General features: G+C 36.7%; 1 protein-coding gene across 13 annotated transcripts in view; it reads right to left on the reverse strand.

The window, feature by feature from the left end:
• Wdr72 (WD repeat domain 72) overlaps positions 1 to 19,631 on the reverse strand; it is a 238,977-nt gene that overhangs the window by 89,895 nt on the left and 129,451 nt on the right. For all 13 annotated transcript variants that reach the window (XR_012445487.1, XR_012445488.1, XR_012445489.1 and 10 more), the window contains 2 exons: positions 4,970 to 5,781; positions 1,541 to 1,632 (listed from right to left, as the gene is read on the reverse strand). Coding sequence is in view for 10 of the 13 variants with exons in the window: in XM_074065982.1 (XP_073922083.1) it covers positions 1,541 to 1,632; positions 4,970 to 5,781 (904 nt within the window). In the remaining 3 variants the exon portion in view is untranslated. The remainder of the gene's footprint in view (positions 1 to 1,540; positions 1,633 to 4,969; positions 5,782 to 19,631) is intronic.

Below are 19,631 nucleotides of genomic sequence, written 5' to 3' on the forward strand. Positions count from 1 at the left end.
CTAATCCAGGCATGGGGGTGTGTATGTGATAGCTCAGATGGAGCCTTGCTTGCAAGAAGACTGTGGATTTCATTTGGAGTGAAAAAAAAAACCACTGGAAAGTTGTAAGTAGAAGAAAATGACATTTATCACAGAGACTGACAAATCTACCCAAAGTTCATTTGGAAACACAAAAGACCAAGGCAATACTGAGCAAAAAAGAGCAATGCTGGAGGTATAACAATACCTGACTTCAAACTATACTACAGAGCCATAGCAATAAAAACAGCATGGTACTGGCACAAAAACAGACATGAAGACCAGTGGAACAGAATAGAGGACCCAGTTATGAATCCACACAGCTATGTCCACCTTATTTTTAACAAAGGTGCCAAAAACATACGATGGAGAAAAAGCAGCCTCTTCAACAAGTGTTGCTGGGAAAAGTGGTATGTGCCTGCAGAAAACTGAAACTAAATCTATGCCTATCACTCAGTTCTAGTATCAACTCAATGGATTCAGGACCTTAATATCAGACCTGAAACCTTGTAGTTAGTACACGAAAGAGCAGGGAATACTCTGGAAGCAATAGGTATAGGCAAGAACTTCCTCGGTAGTCCAGCAGCCCAGCAACTAAGAGAAAGGATGGACAAATGGGACTACGTAAAATTAAAAAGCTTCTGCACAACAAAAGAAATGGTCTCTAAATTGAAGAGACCTCCCCCCACAGAATGGGAGAAAATCTTTGCTAGCTGTACATCAGACAAGGGACTGATAACCAGAATATACAGGGAGCTCAAAAAAAAAAAAAAAAACTCCCAAAAACTCAATGACCCAATAAAGAAATGGGCAACTGACCTGAATAGAACTTTTTCAGAGGATCTTACATAGTTAATAGATCACTATGGCTGCTTGTTGAGAACAGAGTACAGGTGCCAAGGATAGATGCAGAGAGTGGTGAGAAACCCCCTCTGGTAATCCAGGCAAGAAGCATATGAAGGATTAAGGCTCATACCAGGAAAGTGGTTAGGGAGGTGGTAAGAAGCAGTCAAATTCTGGGATATATTCTGAAGCCAGACCAACATGATGACTGAAAGATTGGATGTGCCTTGTGAGAGGAAGGAAAAATAAAGAATGATATCAAAGCTCTTGGATTGAGCAGCTGGGAAGACAGAGCTATAATTTACTGAGATGCTAAAAATTTGCAAAGGCAGGCTTTAGGACATGAGTTAATCATATGACATCAAAGGAAACTCTCAACACTGAGTTTGTTACTTAGAAGAATATAGCATTCTGAAAATAGCAAAAAAATTATCTAATCATTTTTGGTAATAAACATATTTATTCAATGAATGTTCCAACAAATCACATATGAACTTAATATCCAAATATTTCCTTTGTTGAAAAGCTTCAGACTTTCAGGCATTTCAAAGATCACTTTCATGAATTCTATGCTTGATATAACGTTACTTATCTTAACATTGCTATCAGTTATAGAAATATTATTTTATGTCATAGTTAAAAATAAATCAGATCACATATGTGTCTGTAACTCCCTTACCATTTCTTAAGCAACCAGAGAAGCTTGAAATATTCAAAATATCATTACCAGGGCTTTTCATTTTTTTATGTATAGATTCCATTTTGAAAGATCTGTTGGGAAAAAAATATTTAAAGGATATTACTTTAAAAGTATGAAAAATACCTTGAGAAAATAAGTTGAAGATCTGTGTGCATGACTATCTTAGCAAATATGGAAACTGAACACAGATTATTTTTAGCAATATCTTCCACATTAACTCTTTTGTGAATCATAGCTTCTACTTTGCTCTATGGAAAATCTAAATTCCAAATGAATTGCAAATCTTACCTCACAATGTTTTGAATTTTTTTTTTTGGTGGTTTTTTTTTTTGGTTGGAAATCAGGGCCTTGTGCTTGCTAGGCAAGCACTCTACCATTTGAACTACTCCCCCAGGCCTTTTACTTTAGTTTGTTTTTGCATAGGGTCTCACACTTTTGCCCAAAATCTACTTCTGCCTCCTGAGTAGTTGGGACCACCACATATGGCTTATTGATTGATATGGGGTCTCACTGACTTGTTGTCTGGGCTTCTCTTGAACTACTACCTTCCTATCTCTCCCTCCTAAGTAGCTTGATCATAGGTGTACACCACTGTATCTGGCCCTAACTTTTGAATCTTAATATGTTGACATCAGCCAAAGAATTCTTCCCAGTTACCATCATGTTTTATGCTGGGCCAGTGCTTCAGTCACAGGTGTTGTCAGACCTTGTCAGGAACACTCTCATAGGCAGGTAGCTATGTATGTCAAATTCAGACGAGTTGTGCACCCTTGTTATTAACCATACAATGATTTCCCACAGTAAAGTGTTAGCGAAAAGACCAAATTTGTTGGAAGGATTTGGTGCCACAAATCCAATCTACATTATTTCTCAAAAAAATGATATAAAGGCCCTGATAACAAATCAAATTGAAGTGACTGATTTAAAGTAGTTTAATCCTGACACTTTCATTCTAGGATTTATTTGTTTAATGGAGAATTTTTTCGAGGAATAGACAACAATTTAAAGGCTGTCTAAGGAAAAGTATGCTGAAAGTCCAACAGACACATTCTCTCCATCCTACGCTTTGTCAGGGACAAACTCAGAATGAAAACCTCTGGCAACAAGTACTAAGTCCCTCATCTGCTCTGTGGATCACTATTAGGCAGATAAAATGTATTAGCAGCCCAAGTTTGTAAGAATTTGCAGGAATCTTAGTAGTCAGCTATCCTATATATCTCATTTTGTAGATGAGGCAAGTAAGGTCCAGAGAGGTTAAGTAGCTAGTCCCAAGTCACACCTCTAATGTAAAAAAACAACAATAACAATGAAAACAAAACAAAATTCAAACCGATGTCTTCAGACTCTAGACTATATTTTGGTGCTGCGTAATTTTCTTAGTAAGAGAAAGAAAAATCTTTCAGAAAGCCTTTCTGATATTAAAAAAAAAGATAAAATAGAAGAAATTTACATATAAGAACCTTAGAAATTTACCAGTCTCTGTTTTCTCATTATTAGAATCAGTAGACTGTTAAAAACCCTGTAACACAGAAGCATTTTAAGAGGAAGAAGCATTAACGCTGAAGCCTCTAGAATCCTTGTCCTACCACTGGACAGAAGTCCTCCGAGTGCAGGACCTCTGTGTATTACAGAGTTTGGAACAGGTATTTGTTTGACTGAGCTCTTATCAAAGAACTGAAATGTGAAGGTTTACCTACTACTATGTAGTGGGAGAGTCCAACAGCGTTTCTTCTAGGAAGGCTCTCTGATGGTTTCACTCACCCTGATTATTCTCTTTACTCCAACCACCTATCTCCCTGTACAATACACATTTCCCTTTATTCCTTTACTCTATTAGAGTGTCTTCTATTTGTTTCATGAGCAGTATTTTTATAATTTGAATGAGTTCCTACCCTAATCTTAAACTTATTTTCTTGATCTGGCCATAGTTAATAGGCCATAAGTTAAAGACATAGTTTAATAAGGAAGCTTTTGGGAACTGAATTCAATCCTGTAACATCGGATTATGAAAATCTATACAAACTTTTATCAGTGGAAAAGGTGAACACACAGAGTTGAGGTTCATAAGTAATCATGCTCTGGATTGAGGGAGCTCAGTTTTACATCATGAGCTGAATTACCCTCGGATTTGACAAGTTTCTTCCAATAGCCTCAATATCCTCATCTATGGAGAACATCATTCTGAGTGAGATTAGCCTGGCCCAAAAGACCAAAAATCGTATGTTCTCCCTCATATGTGGACATTAGATCAAGGGCAAACACAACAAGGGGATTGGACTATGAGCACATGATAAAAGCGAGAGCACACAAGGAAGGGGTGAGGGTAGGTAAGACACCTAAAAAACTAGCTAGCATTTGTTGCCCTTAACACAGAGAAACTAAAGCAGATACCTTAAAGCAACTGAGGCCAATAGGAAAAGGGGAACAGGTACTAGAGAAAAGGTTAGATCAAAAAGAATTAACCTAGAAGGTAACACCCACGTACAGGAAATCAATGTGAGTCAATGCCCTGTATAGCTATCCTTATCTCAACCAGCAGAAACCCTTGTTCCTTCCTGTTATTGCTTATACTCTCTCTACAACAAAATTAGAAATAAGGGCAAAATAGTTTCTGCTGGGTATTGGCGGGGGGAGGGAGGAGGCGGAGTGGGTGGTAAGGGAGGGGGTGGGGGCAGGGGGGAGAAATGAACCAAGCCTTGTATGCACACATGAGTAATAAAAGAAAAATGAAAAAAAAAAGAACAAAGTTACAGTACCTATATCCGAGATTTTCCATGCACATCAAGTAAGTTCACAAATGTAAATGAATTACACAGTGACTAATAAATATTAAACCTCAGAAAACAATAGCTCCCATTATTACTAAACTATACTCTCTAAAACGAATTACTGCATAGCCTCTATTTAAATATGCCAAAATATAAGCTCAATGGTTTGAGTGGAGATATAGTATTTTCAGATCTTTCCTTTTTTTGATAATATATGAAGCATATCATCATAAGCAGTTATTTAAATGTTCTTTGTTCATACTTGATTCATGCCATATATAACAGATTTAAAAGTGTGTATGTTTGTATGTATATATACATTGATATATATACATTGAGATATATGTATTTATTAGCTTATAAAACATCTACCACTATGACTTTCTTGGCACCTATTATGAAAATAATGAATAATTTTTGAATGATTGAATTTTGAGGCATATGAATGTACTGCTAAATTATTCTCCAATCCCAAAGAATTAAAAGGAAGGTTTCTTAAATGTATTTTGAACCAAAGAAGTTGTTACATATCTACCCCATCCATTAGAAGGAAGGCAGGCTTAAAGATCTGAACATAGAAATAATGATGACAGTTTTAATATCCCAAATTAGAAGAATTAAAGTCTCTAGGCAGTCTTACCTGTCAATTTCACAGGCCAATTCTAAAGGCATGTTGACTAATTTAGTAACTAAAAATAATCTGCTCAATAAATAAACTATAGTATTTGATTCTTGCAAAGAATCACAACTGTTTTCAAGTCCTTTTGGTGTTCCAACATGGTTTGGAAGAGTGGCTGTGTATTTATTTGACAAGTCCAAAACTTTTCTGGAAAATAAATTTACTCTTGAACATTCCTTCTTCATTTCAGTACTGCATAAATCCCAACCCGGTAGCATCAATGAGAAGTAGTCTTCACTGGAAGCCAGTCCTAAAGACACAGGACCCTGAAGCTTTGAGATATTGAGATGCCTAATGCAGAGATTATCCAACTCTTTATCCATTCCCCAGGGCAGAAGGCAAGACAGAAACAATTTCGCTGTGTCTATTGCGATGTTGGCATCAACTTTTCTCAGTGGCTTAGGATACACCTTTTTGGAGCCCTTCATTTTCTTCTGCCGTTTAATAACATCATTTTCTTCTAGGAATCTGATGGTATCATCTCCTTGGTCCTGGTTGCCACTAACAGGCTTGGTTTGTGCCTCTGCTGAGAGAGAACTACAGGAAGCTTTATTTCTCTTTATCGTCTTCTTCTCTACTGTGCTCTTGGCTCTTCTCAGGATGTCGCCGCCATGGAATGAATTGGAAGGGTCAATGTCACTGAGGGGAGGTGGCAGCAAAAGTTCAACAAGGTTTTCCAGATCAAATAGAAGAATATGAAAGCCAACGTCACTCGAATTTGTTTTCACGGGTAAGACATTAAAAGGCCTTGGGAAAGACTTGGTATCAGCAACCTAAAGAGGAAAAATATTTGTGTGTCAAAGTTCTTTTTTTTAATTTTAGCTGTTGTATTAAAGGTTCCATGATATCAGAGTAGCATATAAAAGAGATACTAAGTTACAGTTAAAGGCAAGTAGTTTTAAGTTCGGCTAATGACAAGTCATATCAATTTGTTTTGCCTTAGCTATAAAAAGTTTCTTTCTAAAGTAAACATTCTATATTCTAATGTTCTTTGAAAATTTTTTTCTTTCTAAAAGTTTTTTTTTCTAAGTAAATTTGAATTAGGCTTATGGAATAAGTTGGTATCAGAGTGATAGCCTCTGAGAAGTATTCACACTCCCTAGTATAGTCGTAGAGACGCATAAGAAAAATACTCTATACTCATTATTTTGTGTTCTCCTTGCATTTTTCTTCTTCCTAGCACTTTTGGTTACTTTATATTATATACAAATTTTATTTGCTTATTGCATGCTTTCTCCACTAGCATTCAAGCTCCACCTTTACAGGTGTACCCTTCTTTGTTTTCTATGTTGCTTCCTCCCACTGCCTACAAAATGATGCTCTTATACAGACCCAGTAAATATTTTTCAAATGAATAGTACCTTTCAGTATTTTAAAACAATAATGCAAACTATTTTAATTGGTGAAAAGTAGGTGCCTATTAGGCAAAAAACGAATTCCCCTTTTGTAAGACTATGTGTCTACATGAATGTAAAGATATTTTATAATATTGATGTATGTGTATATACATACACATGAACCCAGATCTACATGTAGAGAGGGTAACAGGGGTATGAATATAATCAAAGTAGGTTATATACATGTATGAAACCCATTATTTTGTACATAATAATGTACATATTTTGTACAATTGATATGTACTAATTAAAAAGGAAAAATTAGAATATTATGTATATGTAGGCACAAAGGATATACACCAAAATATTAGCAGCAGTTAACTGGGAAGAGGGAATTAAATAATCTTTATTTTTAAGGGGTTTTTGTTTATCAATTTGATTTTCTGAAATTTTTAATAGTGCTACTTTAATTTACAATTGTAAAAAATGTTTAAAAAACAGATCATTGAAAATTGTAAGCAGGAAAAACAAGGGGAACAAACTGCAAAAATCATCTACCAATAAGATAAGGATTAATATAATTATTGATAAATAATTTTTATAAATGGACAATGAAGAGTAGCATATAAACTGAAAAGTGCACAAAAAGCATCAATAACTCAGGAAGAACAATGGAGATGTTTTATATCAAAAAACATGGACAGCCAGGCACCAGTGGATCATGCCTGTAATCTTAGCTACTCAGGAGGCAGAGATCAGTCAAATAGTTCCCAAGACCCTCTCTCAAAAATACCCAACAGAAAACAGGGCTGGTGGAATGGCTAAAGTGGTCGAGTGCGTGCTTACCAAGTGTGAGATCCTGAGTTCAAACCCAAGTACTACCAAAAGAAATGGATAAAACTATATAAACTACATGGTATCATTATTCACAATTACCCCAACTAGAAACAGCCCAAATCAGCAGTAGATTAGACAGAAATACTGTAGTGTACTCATGGAACAATATACAACAATGAAAGTGAGAGAACTGCTTGCACAACATGTATACCACACATGAATCTCTCCAACATAATATCAACCAAAGAAGTCAGATAGGAAAAAATTAACTTGATATGATCACATTCCTGTTAGTTTGAAAAAAAAGTATGAGAAGACAAAATGATGGGGTTTAGGGATGCATGCATAGAACACAGGGAGATTATAGCTTCTGGGGTACATATTTCATTTCTTGATCTGTGTGAATATCATGTATATGTGTGTCTTTAACAGTTCATTGTGCTGTATATACATTTCTGTCCTGTGTTCATATTTTTCACTTTTTATATGTGTTATACCTTTCACAGTAAATAAATAATGATTATGAAACACAGGTTACTCTAAGGGGTGGTCATTAACTGTAGAAGGAGTGTAAAAGAAGGGCGTCTTATAAGAAGGTGAATATACAAGAGTGACTTTTAGAATTTTTAAACCTGTTGAAATCATCATAAGGAGATTAACGTAGAAAGGAGAAAAATAGAGGGGATAAACCAATTCGGGCTATAATACATATAAACATGGGAATGTCACAATGAAACTCCCTGCATAGTTATCTTAAGCAAACAAAAATGTCTGGATTTTTTTTTTTTTGCAAAAATGGAGAACTGGAGGGCAGAACAGGTCCAGTCTGGGGAGTTGGTGCCAGTGGAGAGGGGAAAATCTAAGCAAAGTGTGTAGGAGGGTGAATATGATGGAAATATTATGTACACATGTATGTAAATGGAAGAATGAGACCTGTTGAAACTATTCCTGGAATGGATGAAGGAGAATGATGGAAGGGGTGAATTCAACTATAACATATTGTAAGAACTTTTGTAAATGTCACAGTGTACATCCAATATAATAACATGGTAAAAATAAAAATAAGTAAATAATGAAAAATGAAGGCAGTAATAAATGAACTATATTAAGAATATTAAATTAGATACCCCATTTGAATTAAAAAGGTAGAATGTGACTTCATATTATGCCTCTGCCTACTATCAGAAATAACCAATATTTTCAATTTCATGTTTGTAACCACACTGCTTTCATTTAATGTCTTAATCTTAAATATGCATTAATGAATGACCTATTTAATTTTGCACACTTTTGATTCCCATTACACTACTTATAGTTTTCCTTGATTTGCATCTGTTCCTTATTTGTGGCATGTCTTTTCTTTTCTTTTTTGGGGGGTAAGGGGGAACTGGGGTGTGGCATGTTTTGCCAACTACTTTTAATAGTTCTTTATTTTTATTTATTAACTTTTTTGTGGTGGTGAGGATCAAACCCAGGACCTGGTACACACTAGGCAAGAGCTTTTTTTTTTTTTTTTCATTTTTCTTTTATTATTCATATGTGCATACAAGGCTTGGTTTATTTCTCCCCCCTGCCCCCACCCCCTCCCTTACCACCCACTCCACCCCCTCCCGCTCCCCCCCTCAATACCCAGCAGAAACTATTTTGCCCTTATCTCTAATTTTGTTGTAGAGAGAGTATAAGCAATAATAGGAAGGAACAAGGGTTTTTGCTGGTTGAGATAAGGATAGCTATACAGGGCATTGACTCACATTGATTTCCTGTGCATGGGTGTTACCTTCTAGGTTAATTCTTTTTAATCTAACCTTTTCTCTAGTTCCTGGTCTCCTTTTCCTATTGGCCTCAGTTGCTTTAAGGTATCTGCTTTAGTTTCTCTGCATTAAGGGCAACAAATGCTAGCTAGTTTTTTAGGTGTCTTACCTATCCTCACCCCTCCCTTGTGTGCTCTCGCTTTTATCATGTGCTCATAGTCCAATCCACTTGTTGTGTTTGCCCTTGATCTAATGTCCACATATGAGGGAGAACATACGATTTTTGGTCTTTTGAGCCAGGCTAACCTCACTCAGAATGATGTTCTCCAATTCCATCCATTTACCAGCGAATGATAACATTTTGTTCTTCTTCATGGCTGCATAAAATTCCATTGTGTATAGATACCACATTTTCTTAATCCATTCGTCAGTGCTGGGGCATCTTGGCTGTTTCCATAACTTGGCTATTGTGAATAGTGCCGCAATAAACATGGATGTGCAGGTGCCTCTGGAGTAACAGTCTTTTGGGTATATCCCCAAGAGTGGTATTGCTGGATCAAATGGTAGATCGATGTCCAGCTTTTTAAGTAGCCTCCAAATTTTTTTCCAGAGTGGTTGTACTAGTCTACATTCCCACCAACAGTGTAAGAGGGTTCCTTTTTCCCCGCATCCTCGCCAACACCTGTTGTTGGTGGTGTTGCTGATGATGGCTATTCTAACAGGGGTGAGGTGGAATCTTAGTGTGGTTTTAATTTGCATTTCCTTTATTGCTAGAGATGGTGAGCATTTTTTCATGTGTTTTCTGGCCATTTGAATTTCTTCTTTTGAGAAAGTTCTGTTTAGTTCACCTGCCCATTTCTTTATTGGTTCATTAGTTTTGGGAGAATTTAGTTTTTTAAGTTCCCTGTATATTCTGGTTATCAGTCCTTTGTCTGATGTATAGTTGGCAAATATTTTCTCCCACTCTGTGGGTGTTCTCTTCAGTTTAGAGACCATTTCTTTTGATGAACAGAAGCTTTTTAGTTTTATGAGGTCCCATTTATCTATGCTATCTCTTAGTTGCTGTGCTGCTGGGGTTTCATTGAGAAAGTTCTTACCTATACCTACTAACTCCAGAGTATTTCCTACTCTTTCTTGTATCAACTTAAGAGTTTGGGGTCTGATATTAAGATCCTCGATCCATTTTGAGTTAATCTTGGTATAGGGTGATATACATGGATCTAGTTTCAGTTTTTTGCAGACTGCTAAACAGTTTTCCCAGCAGTTTTTGTTGAAGAGGCTGCTATTTCTCCATCGTATATTTTTAGCTCCTTTGTCAAAGATAAGTTGCTTATAGTTGTGTGGCTTCATATCTGGATCCTCTATTCTGTTCCACTGGTCTTCATGTCTGTTTTTGTGCCAGTACCATGCTGTTTTTATTATTATTGCTTTGTAATATAGTTTGAAGTCAGGTATTGTGATACCTCCTGCATTGTTCTTTTGACTGAGTATTGCCTTGGCTATTCGTGGCCTCTTGTGTTTCCATATAAATTTAATGGTAGATTTTTCAATCTCTTTGATGAATGTCATTGGAATTTTGATGGGAATTGCATTAAACATGTAGATTACTTTTGGGAGTATAGACATTTTTACTATGTTGATTCTACCAATCCATGAGCATGGGAGATCTCTCCACTTTCTATAGTCTTCCTCAATCTCTTTCTTCAGAAGTGTATAGTTTTCCTTGTAGAGGTCTTTCACATCTTTTGTTAGGTTTACACCTAGGTATTTGATTTTTTTTGAGGCTATTGTAAATGGAATTGTTTTCATACATTCTTTTTCCGTTTGCTCATTGTTAGTGTATAGAAATGCTAATGATTTTTCTATGTTGATTTTATATCCTGCTACCTTGCTATAGCTATTGATGATGTCTAGAAGCTTCTGAGTAGAGTTTTTTGGGTCTTTAAGGTATAGGATCATGTCGTCTGCAAATAGGGATATTTTGACAGTTTCTTTACCTATTTGTATTCCTTTTATTCCTTCTTCTTTAGGCAAGAGCTTTACCCTTGAGCCATATCCCTGGCAACAGCAGGATTTTCTAATAAACCCAGGGTTTCTCTTCTGATATCCTCAAATTTAGAAAACCCTTACTTTAAATATTATACATTTATGTTTTCCACTTAAAAAATAATCCCTAACTTGATGAAATGAAAATAAGTTCTTTTCATAATGCAAGATTTACAGTTTCGAAATGGGAACAATTTTCATATTTTTCTATTTTGTTATCCAATTGCTCCAATGTCAATTGTGAATTTTCCCTTTTCTCACTGATCAAAGTGCCTGAGGCATCAATCAATGTATCTACCATTGCAGAATACTAAATTGTACAATAGCTTTAAGAAAAGACTTAACATCTTGCTGGGTAGGTTCCCCTACCTTGCTCTCCCTCTGTGGCCTTTTACTCTTTCATATATGTTTGTGAACCTCCATCAAGTTCCAGATTACATCTTTCATTTATTTAGACCATGTTTATCATCTTTTGATAGTTGTAATTGTCCCTAAGGGTGTCTATAACATTTGCTTATTGGTGGCTTAACTATGGCACCTATGAGTCTTTTTTCATTTCTTTGTTTTTGTTCCCATTTTCTTGCTAGAAATTTGTCAATTTTGATATTCTTTTCCACGAATCAACTTTTAACTTTGTTTAGCCTCTCAGAGGAATAATGTTTTCCTTGAAAGACGGTTTTGCTGAGTGCATGGTTTTAGCTTGACTTATTGTCTCACAGTATTTTGATGGCATTATTCTGCAGTCGGACTTCCTTTCATGAAGCAGAGAAGTCAGCTACTAGTCAACTGTCACTCCATCTGTCTTTTCTCTCTGCTGGTTTTTTTTAGACCCTTTTGTCTTTAATTTTCTGCAGCAAACTCTGACTCTTCCAGGTGTGGATGCTGCCCTCCATCCTCTGTTGTATCTGAGTACAGTTCCCATCTTCCTTTAATTTTGTCAGACACACTTATCTTTTTGAATATTTCCTCTCTCCATTCTATCATCACATTATGGAACCCTGATTAGATATTTGTCAGAGACTCCTAACCCCTTTCTTGCTTTTCATCTGTCTCTCTGTGCCTTATGCTGGACAATCTCTTCAGTTTGTCTTTTGTTTGCCAGTTTGCTTTTCACCTGTATCTAATATGCCACTTACCCACTAAGTATGCAACTTTGATTTTTACATTTTGTTATTTCTAGAAGTTATAGTTGATCTAGAGAGAGAGAGAGAGACAAAGACAGAGACAGAGTAAGTGAGAGAGATACCCAGAGGTACTACCGACAGGATCCTCTCTTTTAAGCAAAACTTTTAGCTTAAAAGTTTTTCATTCCTTTCAGGTAGTAAGAATTCTGACCCCCAGACTCCAATTTACAATTGTCAGATCATCCATCTAGGGCTGAGGACAACAAAGGCAAATACTTTCATTATGTCTTTTAGCAGAACCTATCTCTGACCAGGGTTCACTTTTTCACTGAATATTCAGATCTTAGAGGTCTCTTTTTGATTACATCTATTTTTAAAATTTCTTTAAAAACCTATATTTTACTATGTCAAAGAACAAGCTCTTTTAAAACAGTAACCATATTTCCAAAGAAAATGTCAGTGATAGATAAGACTATCTAAATATTTTAATGTGTGTTATGGTTTGGATCTTAAATGTTTCCCAAAGGCTATTTGTTAAAGGCTTTGTTCCCAGCTTGTGGCACTGTTTGGAGGCTGTGGAACTTTTAGCAGATGGGGCCTCATGGAATAAAGTTAGGTTATTGGGGATGTGCCTTTGATGGGGATATTGTGAACCCTGGCAATATCCCTTTTTCTCTCTCTCTCTCCTTCTATCTTTTTCTCTCTCTCTCTCTCAAAATCTCTCTCTGTTTCCTGACCACAAGTTGAGGAACTTTGCTGTATCATGTTCTTGCTGTCATGATACTTTGCCTCACCAGAAGTCTAAAAACAGCAAGGAGTGAAACTGTGAGCCAAACAAAGCTTTCCTCTACAAGTTGTTTTTCTCAGGTATTTTCTCACAAGCATAGGAGACTAACACAACATGTACTTCCAAAAGAAAAAGAACACCTTAATAAAGCATAAGAAAAAATTTACAAAACAATCAAAAGCTAATATCTTAGGCATATAAAGAACTCATAAAATGTATTAGTGAATTATTCATATCTCATGGGTAAAAAGAGATAAAAAAGCAAAGAGGGGGGTAGATTTTTAAATTTTTTTTAAATTTTATGTATTACACATTGTTTGATTTTTTTTTTTTTTTTTGGTGGTGCAGGGGTTTGAACTCAGGGCTTTGTGCTTGCCAGGCACAAAGGGGCCTTTAGCCCCAGGTTTTGATCTTTTAAACTAACTAAAATTTTATCAAACTTTCAAATAGACAGAAAGTAGAGTGCCCCATCCTGTTGGATGCACAATTTAGCCAGACTTTTGATGGGCTCTAGAAGACCATAATCTTTTTCAAAAATATTCTGGCAGTATATATCAAGAGTCTTAAAAATACTCCATGCTATTATTTCAAATTCAGATGCTATATCTCTTGCTTTGTGTCTTTGGAAGTTATTGTTCATGGCTCCATCCTTTGGAACTATCCCTGGTTTTCATTCATTAACCATGCATTTAAGTGGTTGTTCTTGAATATCTACTAAGGTCATGGTATGAGCAGCATCCACATAGTAGAGAACCAGGCTCAGTACCTATATACATGCAACTTATACTGGACAGTGAAGAAAGGTAAATGCTAAGGAACAACCACCCAGTCTGGTGAGGAAGGGTAAGGGAAAATACAGGAAATGATGAGGGTGTGAAGCAAGCACCCAACATTCAACCTTAAGCATGAAAGATGTCTAAACAGAAGTAATAGAAAAACTGAGATTGGTGAGAGGCAGGAGAAAGGAAATGAAGAAGAGTGGGAGATGAGCATATTCCAGGCAAAGGGATGAACATGAGATCTCTGGGTCAATGATTGGAAGAGGAGTGAAAAATCATACATATAGCATGAACTGTGAAAATTCTATGGGAAGAAAGAACCAGAGAGAAGACATAGGAGTCAGATTACAGAAAACTTCATGAAGTCTACTGAGTTGAAGATTTACCCTGAGAGAGTTATGACTCTTGAAGGAGTATTTAAGAAAAGAAGTCACCTATTCACAAACTGCATCTTAGATTTTTCTCAGGAATACTTGCTGATCAAGCAGGCTGAGGACCAAGTTGTGCCCTCCTCCACACTTCATTCTGTAAAACTAGACTTTTCTCTGGCTATAGCACCTAGACCTCCCCAATTACTATGATAATCAAAAATCAGAGCAGGAAATCCAAGATGGTGGATAGGGAATCAGAATTCCTGAGCTCTGATTATTTCTAGCCAAAATAATAACTGCCAACACATTAGGTTCACATAAAATTCAAAGACTGATCCTTGAAACAGCTTTTAATTGCACCTAACAGCCAGGAAAATCCAGCATGACACATTCAATAGGTCATATGTGCCCTGGGAAAAAGTCCCCTGGCCATTTCTCCCTGAAAGGGTATCAAATAGAATTGGACTCTGCTACATCCTGGACCCCTAGCCCATGGAAAGCTTATCTACACCATGCCACACTGAACACATTCCAGTAAGTACCTGCATTGAGAAAAGCAGCATGCCATTTCTCCTTGCCAGCTGGTTTCACAGCTGCCTGCACAAATCTGCAGACCCAACAGGTGAGCAATGTACACCACACGTGACTCCCCTACCCACCCTCTGGAAATATAACTCAGCATAGTCCCTGGGCAGATTGAAACATGCCCTCCAATAAAACTGAAAAGCATAAAAATTGAATTGTAATGTACCACCTACAGTGGAGGTAGAGTGGAACATTGAACCAGCCTCAAAAAATGAGGGTGGAGCAAGAAGCCAAACCCTCAGTGAATGAAGGCAGGACAATGAAAAAGTCTGAAAGCAAGGGTGGGGTGACAAGCCAACCTCCCAGAGGAGCAGAACTATCATTAAGAAGAGGCAGTGTGAGGCACAAAGGCTGAGAGTGGGGTGGGGTGACAAACCAACCTCCCAAAGCAGGGCCATGGTGGATTGGTGAGCTTGTCTCATAGGACTGAGGACAGTACTCAAAATTGAATTGCCCCACCTTGCTGGGAGAGGAGCTGACCAGAGTTGCAACAGTAGGGCAACACAGCTGCCACCTGGTAAGAACAACAGATTGGACCACCATGCACAAACTGGTAGTAGGTTACCTCAGATCCCAATTCATCCCAATTGCAAACTGCCTTGTGAACAGAAGGAATTAAATACTGCTCACAAACAAGTCATCTGGTGAGACCACTTCAGAGCTCCTGCTTGTAACACAGAGTCCACAAGACCAAGGAAAGCAGACAAAAAAAACCCTCTAGTCATCTTCCCCCCAAGCTGTCCAACAAGAGGGGCAGCACTTCTCCCCACAAAGCCCAGAATACCAAGCACCAATATCAGGATCAGACACCAAAGAAATAAGTCCAGAACTTTTGCCGAGCAGACTGAAATTTCTGTTGTTGTTGTACCTATTTTTTTTTGTATTATTAATTTTACCATTACTATTTTGTTATCCCTATTTTTACCCTCTTCACTTTTTCTCCTTTTCATGTGCTATAATCCATTGTTCTCTCTCTCTCAAATACCCTTTCCGCCCCTTCTCATCCACTCTCTTCCCCTGTCTTTGCTTCCCCCTCCTATCCTTCCCCAACCTGATGCCACATTACCTCTCCCTCCTGCACATTCACCACCCACTGACTATCCTACAGAACCAACTGTACATAACCCTAGTCACCGGCAATCCCCGACACAAGCACCCCCACTACTATAGCAGAAATACACCCAAACACACAAAAGGGCCACAAAACCCAGAAGCCCCATAATTCTTCCCCCACTCACCCACCCTCTTTTTCTACTACTCCTTTTAGTGCCACCTTTACCATTACCCAAGTTTCTATCTCTAGCCAAACAACCATTAGCCTCAACTCCCACTGTTTATAGATATTATCACCAAGGGGTTTTCTATATGATATGTAAACACTATTTGGCACTAAATCTGTCATTTTGTTATTGCTAATTTATACCTCCAGACCAGGGACAGAAATAGCACATCAACCTAGCTAACAACCAAGTCAGTCACAACACAAAAATTAAATCAAGGGAAAGAAAACAGACAATTAAAACCACCAACCAGCCAATCAAGAACATAGTTGCAGAGCAGCAATTAGAACAATGAGGAGAATAAGAAGTGAAGGAAACAACACTCCTCAAAAAAACAATTTAATAGAGGATTTAGTAGGAAATTTAGAAAGTGAATACCCAGTTCCTGACCCCAACAAAACAATGGTAAGTGAGCTCAGTGAAGCCAACAAAAAAATCTCCCAAAGAGGAAATCATGGAAGACATCACTGAGAAACTCATGCAGAAGCTACAAGACACAGTTAAGCAGAATGTACAAGGTGCACTCAAGAAATTTCAAGATACCACAAATAAAAACTTTGAGAAAACATAGAAACAACTAAATGAACTCAGAGATGACTTCAACAAACACCAAAGTGAAACAAAGGAGACTATACAAAAAGAGATATATGAAATAAATAAGACACACAAGATATAAAAGAGAAGTTGAACAAAGATATGGAAAACCTCAGAAAAAAGAAATCCTGGAAATAAAAGGTCCCTTTAGTCAAATAAAAAGCACAGTGGAAGACCACTCCAGCAGACTAGAACAAGCGGAAGACAGACTCTCAGTGCTCAAAGATAAAATACATTTTAAAGAAGAAACAGAAGAATGCTTAGTCAAACAACTCAAGAGCAGTGAATGGAATATGAAAGAACTCAGAGACTCCATCAAAAGACCAAACCTAAGGATCATGGGCATTGAAGAAGGAGAAGATGTGCAAGCCAAAGGGATACATAATATATTCAACAAAATAATAACAGAAAAATTTTCTAAATCTTGAGAAAGAATTGCCTATGCAGTTACAGGAAGCCTCCAATACACAAAATAGACTTGACCAAAATAGAACATCTTCACAGCATATAATTATTACAACAACTAGCACAGAGAACAGAGAAAAAATATTGAAGAATGTAAGAGAGAAAAAACAGACTTGTAAAGGTAATCACATCAAAATAACAGCAGATTTCTCAACAGAAATCTTAAAAGCAAGAAGGGCAAGGAGTGAGGTATTACGAATACTGAAAGAAAAATATTTCAGTCCTATGATATTCTACTCAGCAAAACTATCATTCAAAATTGACAAAGAAATAAAAGTCATCCATGATAAACAGAAACTAAAACAACAGATGACCACCAAGCCACCACTACAGAAGATTGTACAAGGAATTCTGTACACAGAAGATGAAAGCAAGCAAAACCACAAGAGGACAGGAAATATTAAACTGCAGGAAAAGAAAAGACAAGAAATCAGAGAGTAGCACTGATTCAGCTGCACACACTCAAATCCTTAAACAGCAAAAACAACTAAATGGCAGAAATCACCACATACCTATCGATATTAACACTGAATGTCAAGGGATTTAACTCCCCCATCAAAAGATACCACTTGGCAAACTGGATTAAAAAGGAAGATTCTTTTTAATCAAACAATCTGTTGTTTAAAAAAAGACCCACCTTATTGACAGAAATAAACACTGGCTTAGCATGAAAGGCTGGAAGAAGGTTTACCAAGCTAATGGCCCCTGAAAACAGGCAGAAGTAGCAATACTTGTATAAGACAGAATAGACTTCAAATTTACATTAGTCAAATGAGACAAGGTCACTTCATACTAATAAAAGAGGCAATACATCAAAAAGAAATAACAATTATCAACCTATATGCACCCAATCTCAGTGTACCCAACTTCATCAAACATACATTAAAGGACTTAAAAGCACCTATAGACTTCAACAAAGTGGTAGTGGGAGACTTTAATACCTTTCTATCACCAATAGATAGATCATGCAGACAAAAAAATCACAAAGAAATCCTAGAACTAAATGGCACCATAAATCAAATGGACCTAACTGATGTCTACAGAATATTCCATCCTGCAACAGCACAATATATATCCTTCTTAGCAGCCCATGGAAATTTCTCCAAAATTGACCACATCTTAGAGCACAAAGCAAGTCTTAACAAATATAAGAAAAATATAAGAAAACCTGCATAACTATCAATCACAATGCAACAAAACTTGAACTCAACATCAAAAGCAGCAGCACAAAATGTGCAAACAATTGGAAGTTAAACAACACATTGTTCAATGATCAGTGGGTAATATAAGAAATAACAATAGGAAACTAAAAGGTGCCTGGAATTTAATGAAAATGAAAACACAACTTATCAGAACCTATGGGACACCAGTCCTAAGAGGAAAGTTTAAAGCCATGAGTGCATATATTAAACACACAGAAAGATTTCAAATAAGTGACCTAATGCTGCATCTCAAACTCCTAGAGAAACAAAAACAAGCTAAATCCAAAATAAGCAGAAGCAGAGAAAAACAAAAATAAGGGTCAAAATTAATTAAATAAAGTCGAAAAAGCCCATACAGAGAATCAATGAAACAAAAAGCATTAAAAAAAAAAAAGATTGAAAAGCCCCTAGCAAATCTGACTAAAATGAGGAGGGAAAGGACTGAAATTAGTAAAATCAGAAATGAAAAAGGGGAGATAACAACAAATACCAAGGAAAACCTGGGAATCATCAGAGACTACTTTGAGAATCTATATTCAGATAAATTGGAAACTACTGAGGAAATGGACAAATTTCTAGATACTTATGATCACCAAAAACTGAATGAAGAGAATATTAACCACTTAAACAGATCTGTAACACAAAATGAAACTGAAGCAGCAATAAAAAGTCTCCCAAAAAAGAAAAGTACAGGACCTGGCAGATTCTCTGCTGAGTTCTATCAGACCTTTAAAGAAGAACTAATACCAACTCTCTTTAAACTTTTCCATGAAACAGAAAGGGAAGGAACACTGCCTAACTCATTTTATGAAGCCAGAACTATACTCATCCAAAAACTGGACAAAACACATCCAAAATGGAGAACTATAGGCCAATCTCCTTAATGAACACTGATGCAAAAATCCTCAATAAGTTAACAGCAAACCAAATTCAACACTATATCAGAAAGATTGTTCACCATCATGACCATGTCAGCTTCATCCCAGGCATGCAGGGTTGATTCAACATATGCAAATCATTAAATGTAATATAGCACATTAATAGAAGCAAAGACAAAAACCACTTGATAATCTCAATAGAGGCAAAAAAGCCTTTGATAATATCCAACACGACTTCATGATAAAAGTTCTAAGATAACTAGGAATAGAAGGAATGTGCCTCAACATTATAAAAACTATATATGACAAACCTATAGCCAACATCATACTTAATGGAGAAAAAATGGAAACCATTTCCCCTAAAGTAAGCAATGAGACAAGGGTGCTCACTATCCCCACTCCTATTCAACGTAGTTTGGAATTCTAGCCAGAACAACTAGGAAAGAAGAAGAGATAAAAGGAATACAAATAGATAAACAAGTAGTCAAAAAATCACTACTCGTAGACATGATCTTACACCTTAAAGACCCAAAAAACTCCACCCCAAATCTCCTAGACACCATAAACAGCTTCAGCAAAGTAGCAGT

The sequence above is a fragment of the Castor canadensis genome, chromosome 2 (assembly GCF_047511655.1).
Source record: "Castor canadensis chromosome 2, mCasCan1.hap1v2, whole genome shotgun sequence".
Taxonomy (NCBI): Eukaryota; Metazoa; Chordata; class Mammalia; order Rodentia; family Castoridae; genus Castor; species Castor canadensis.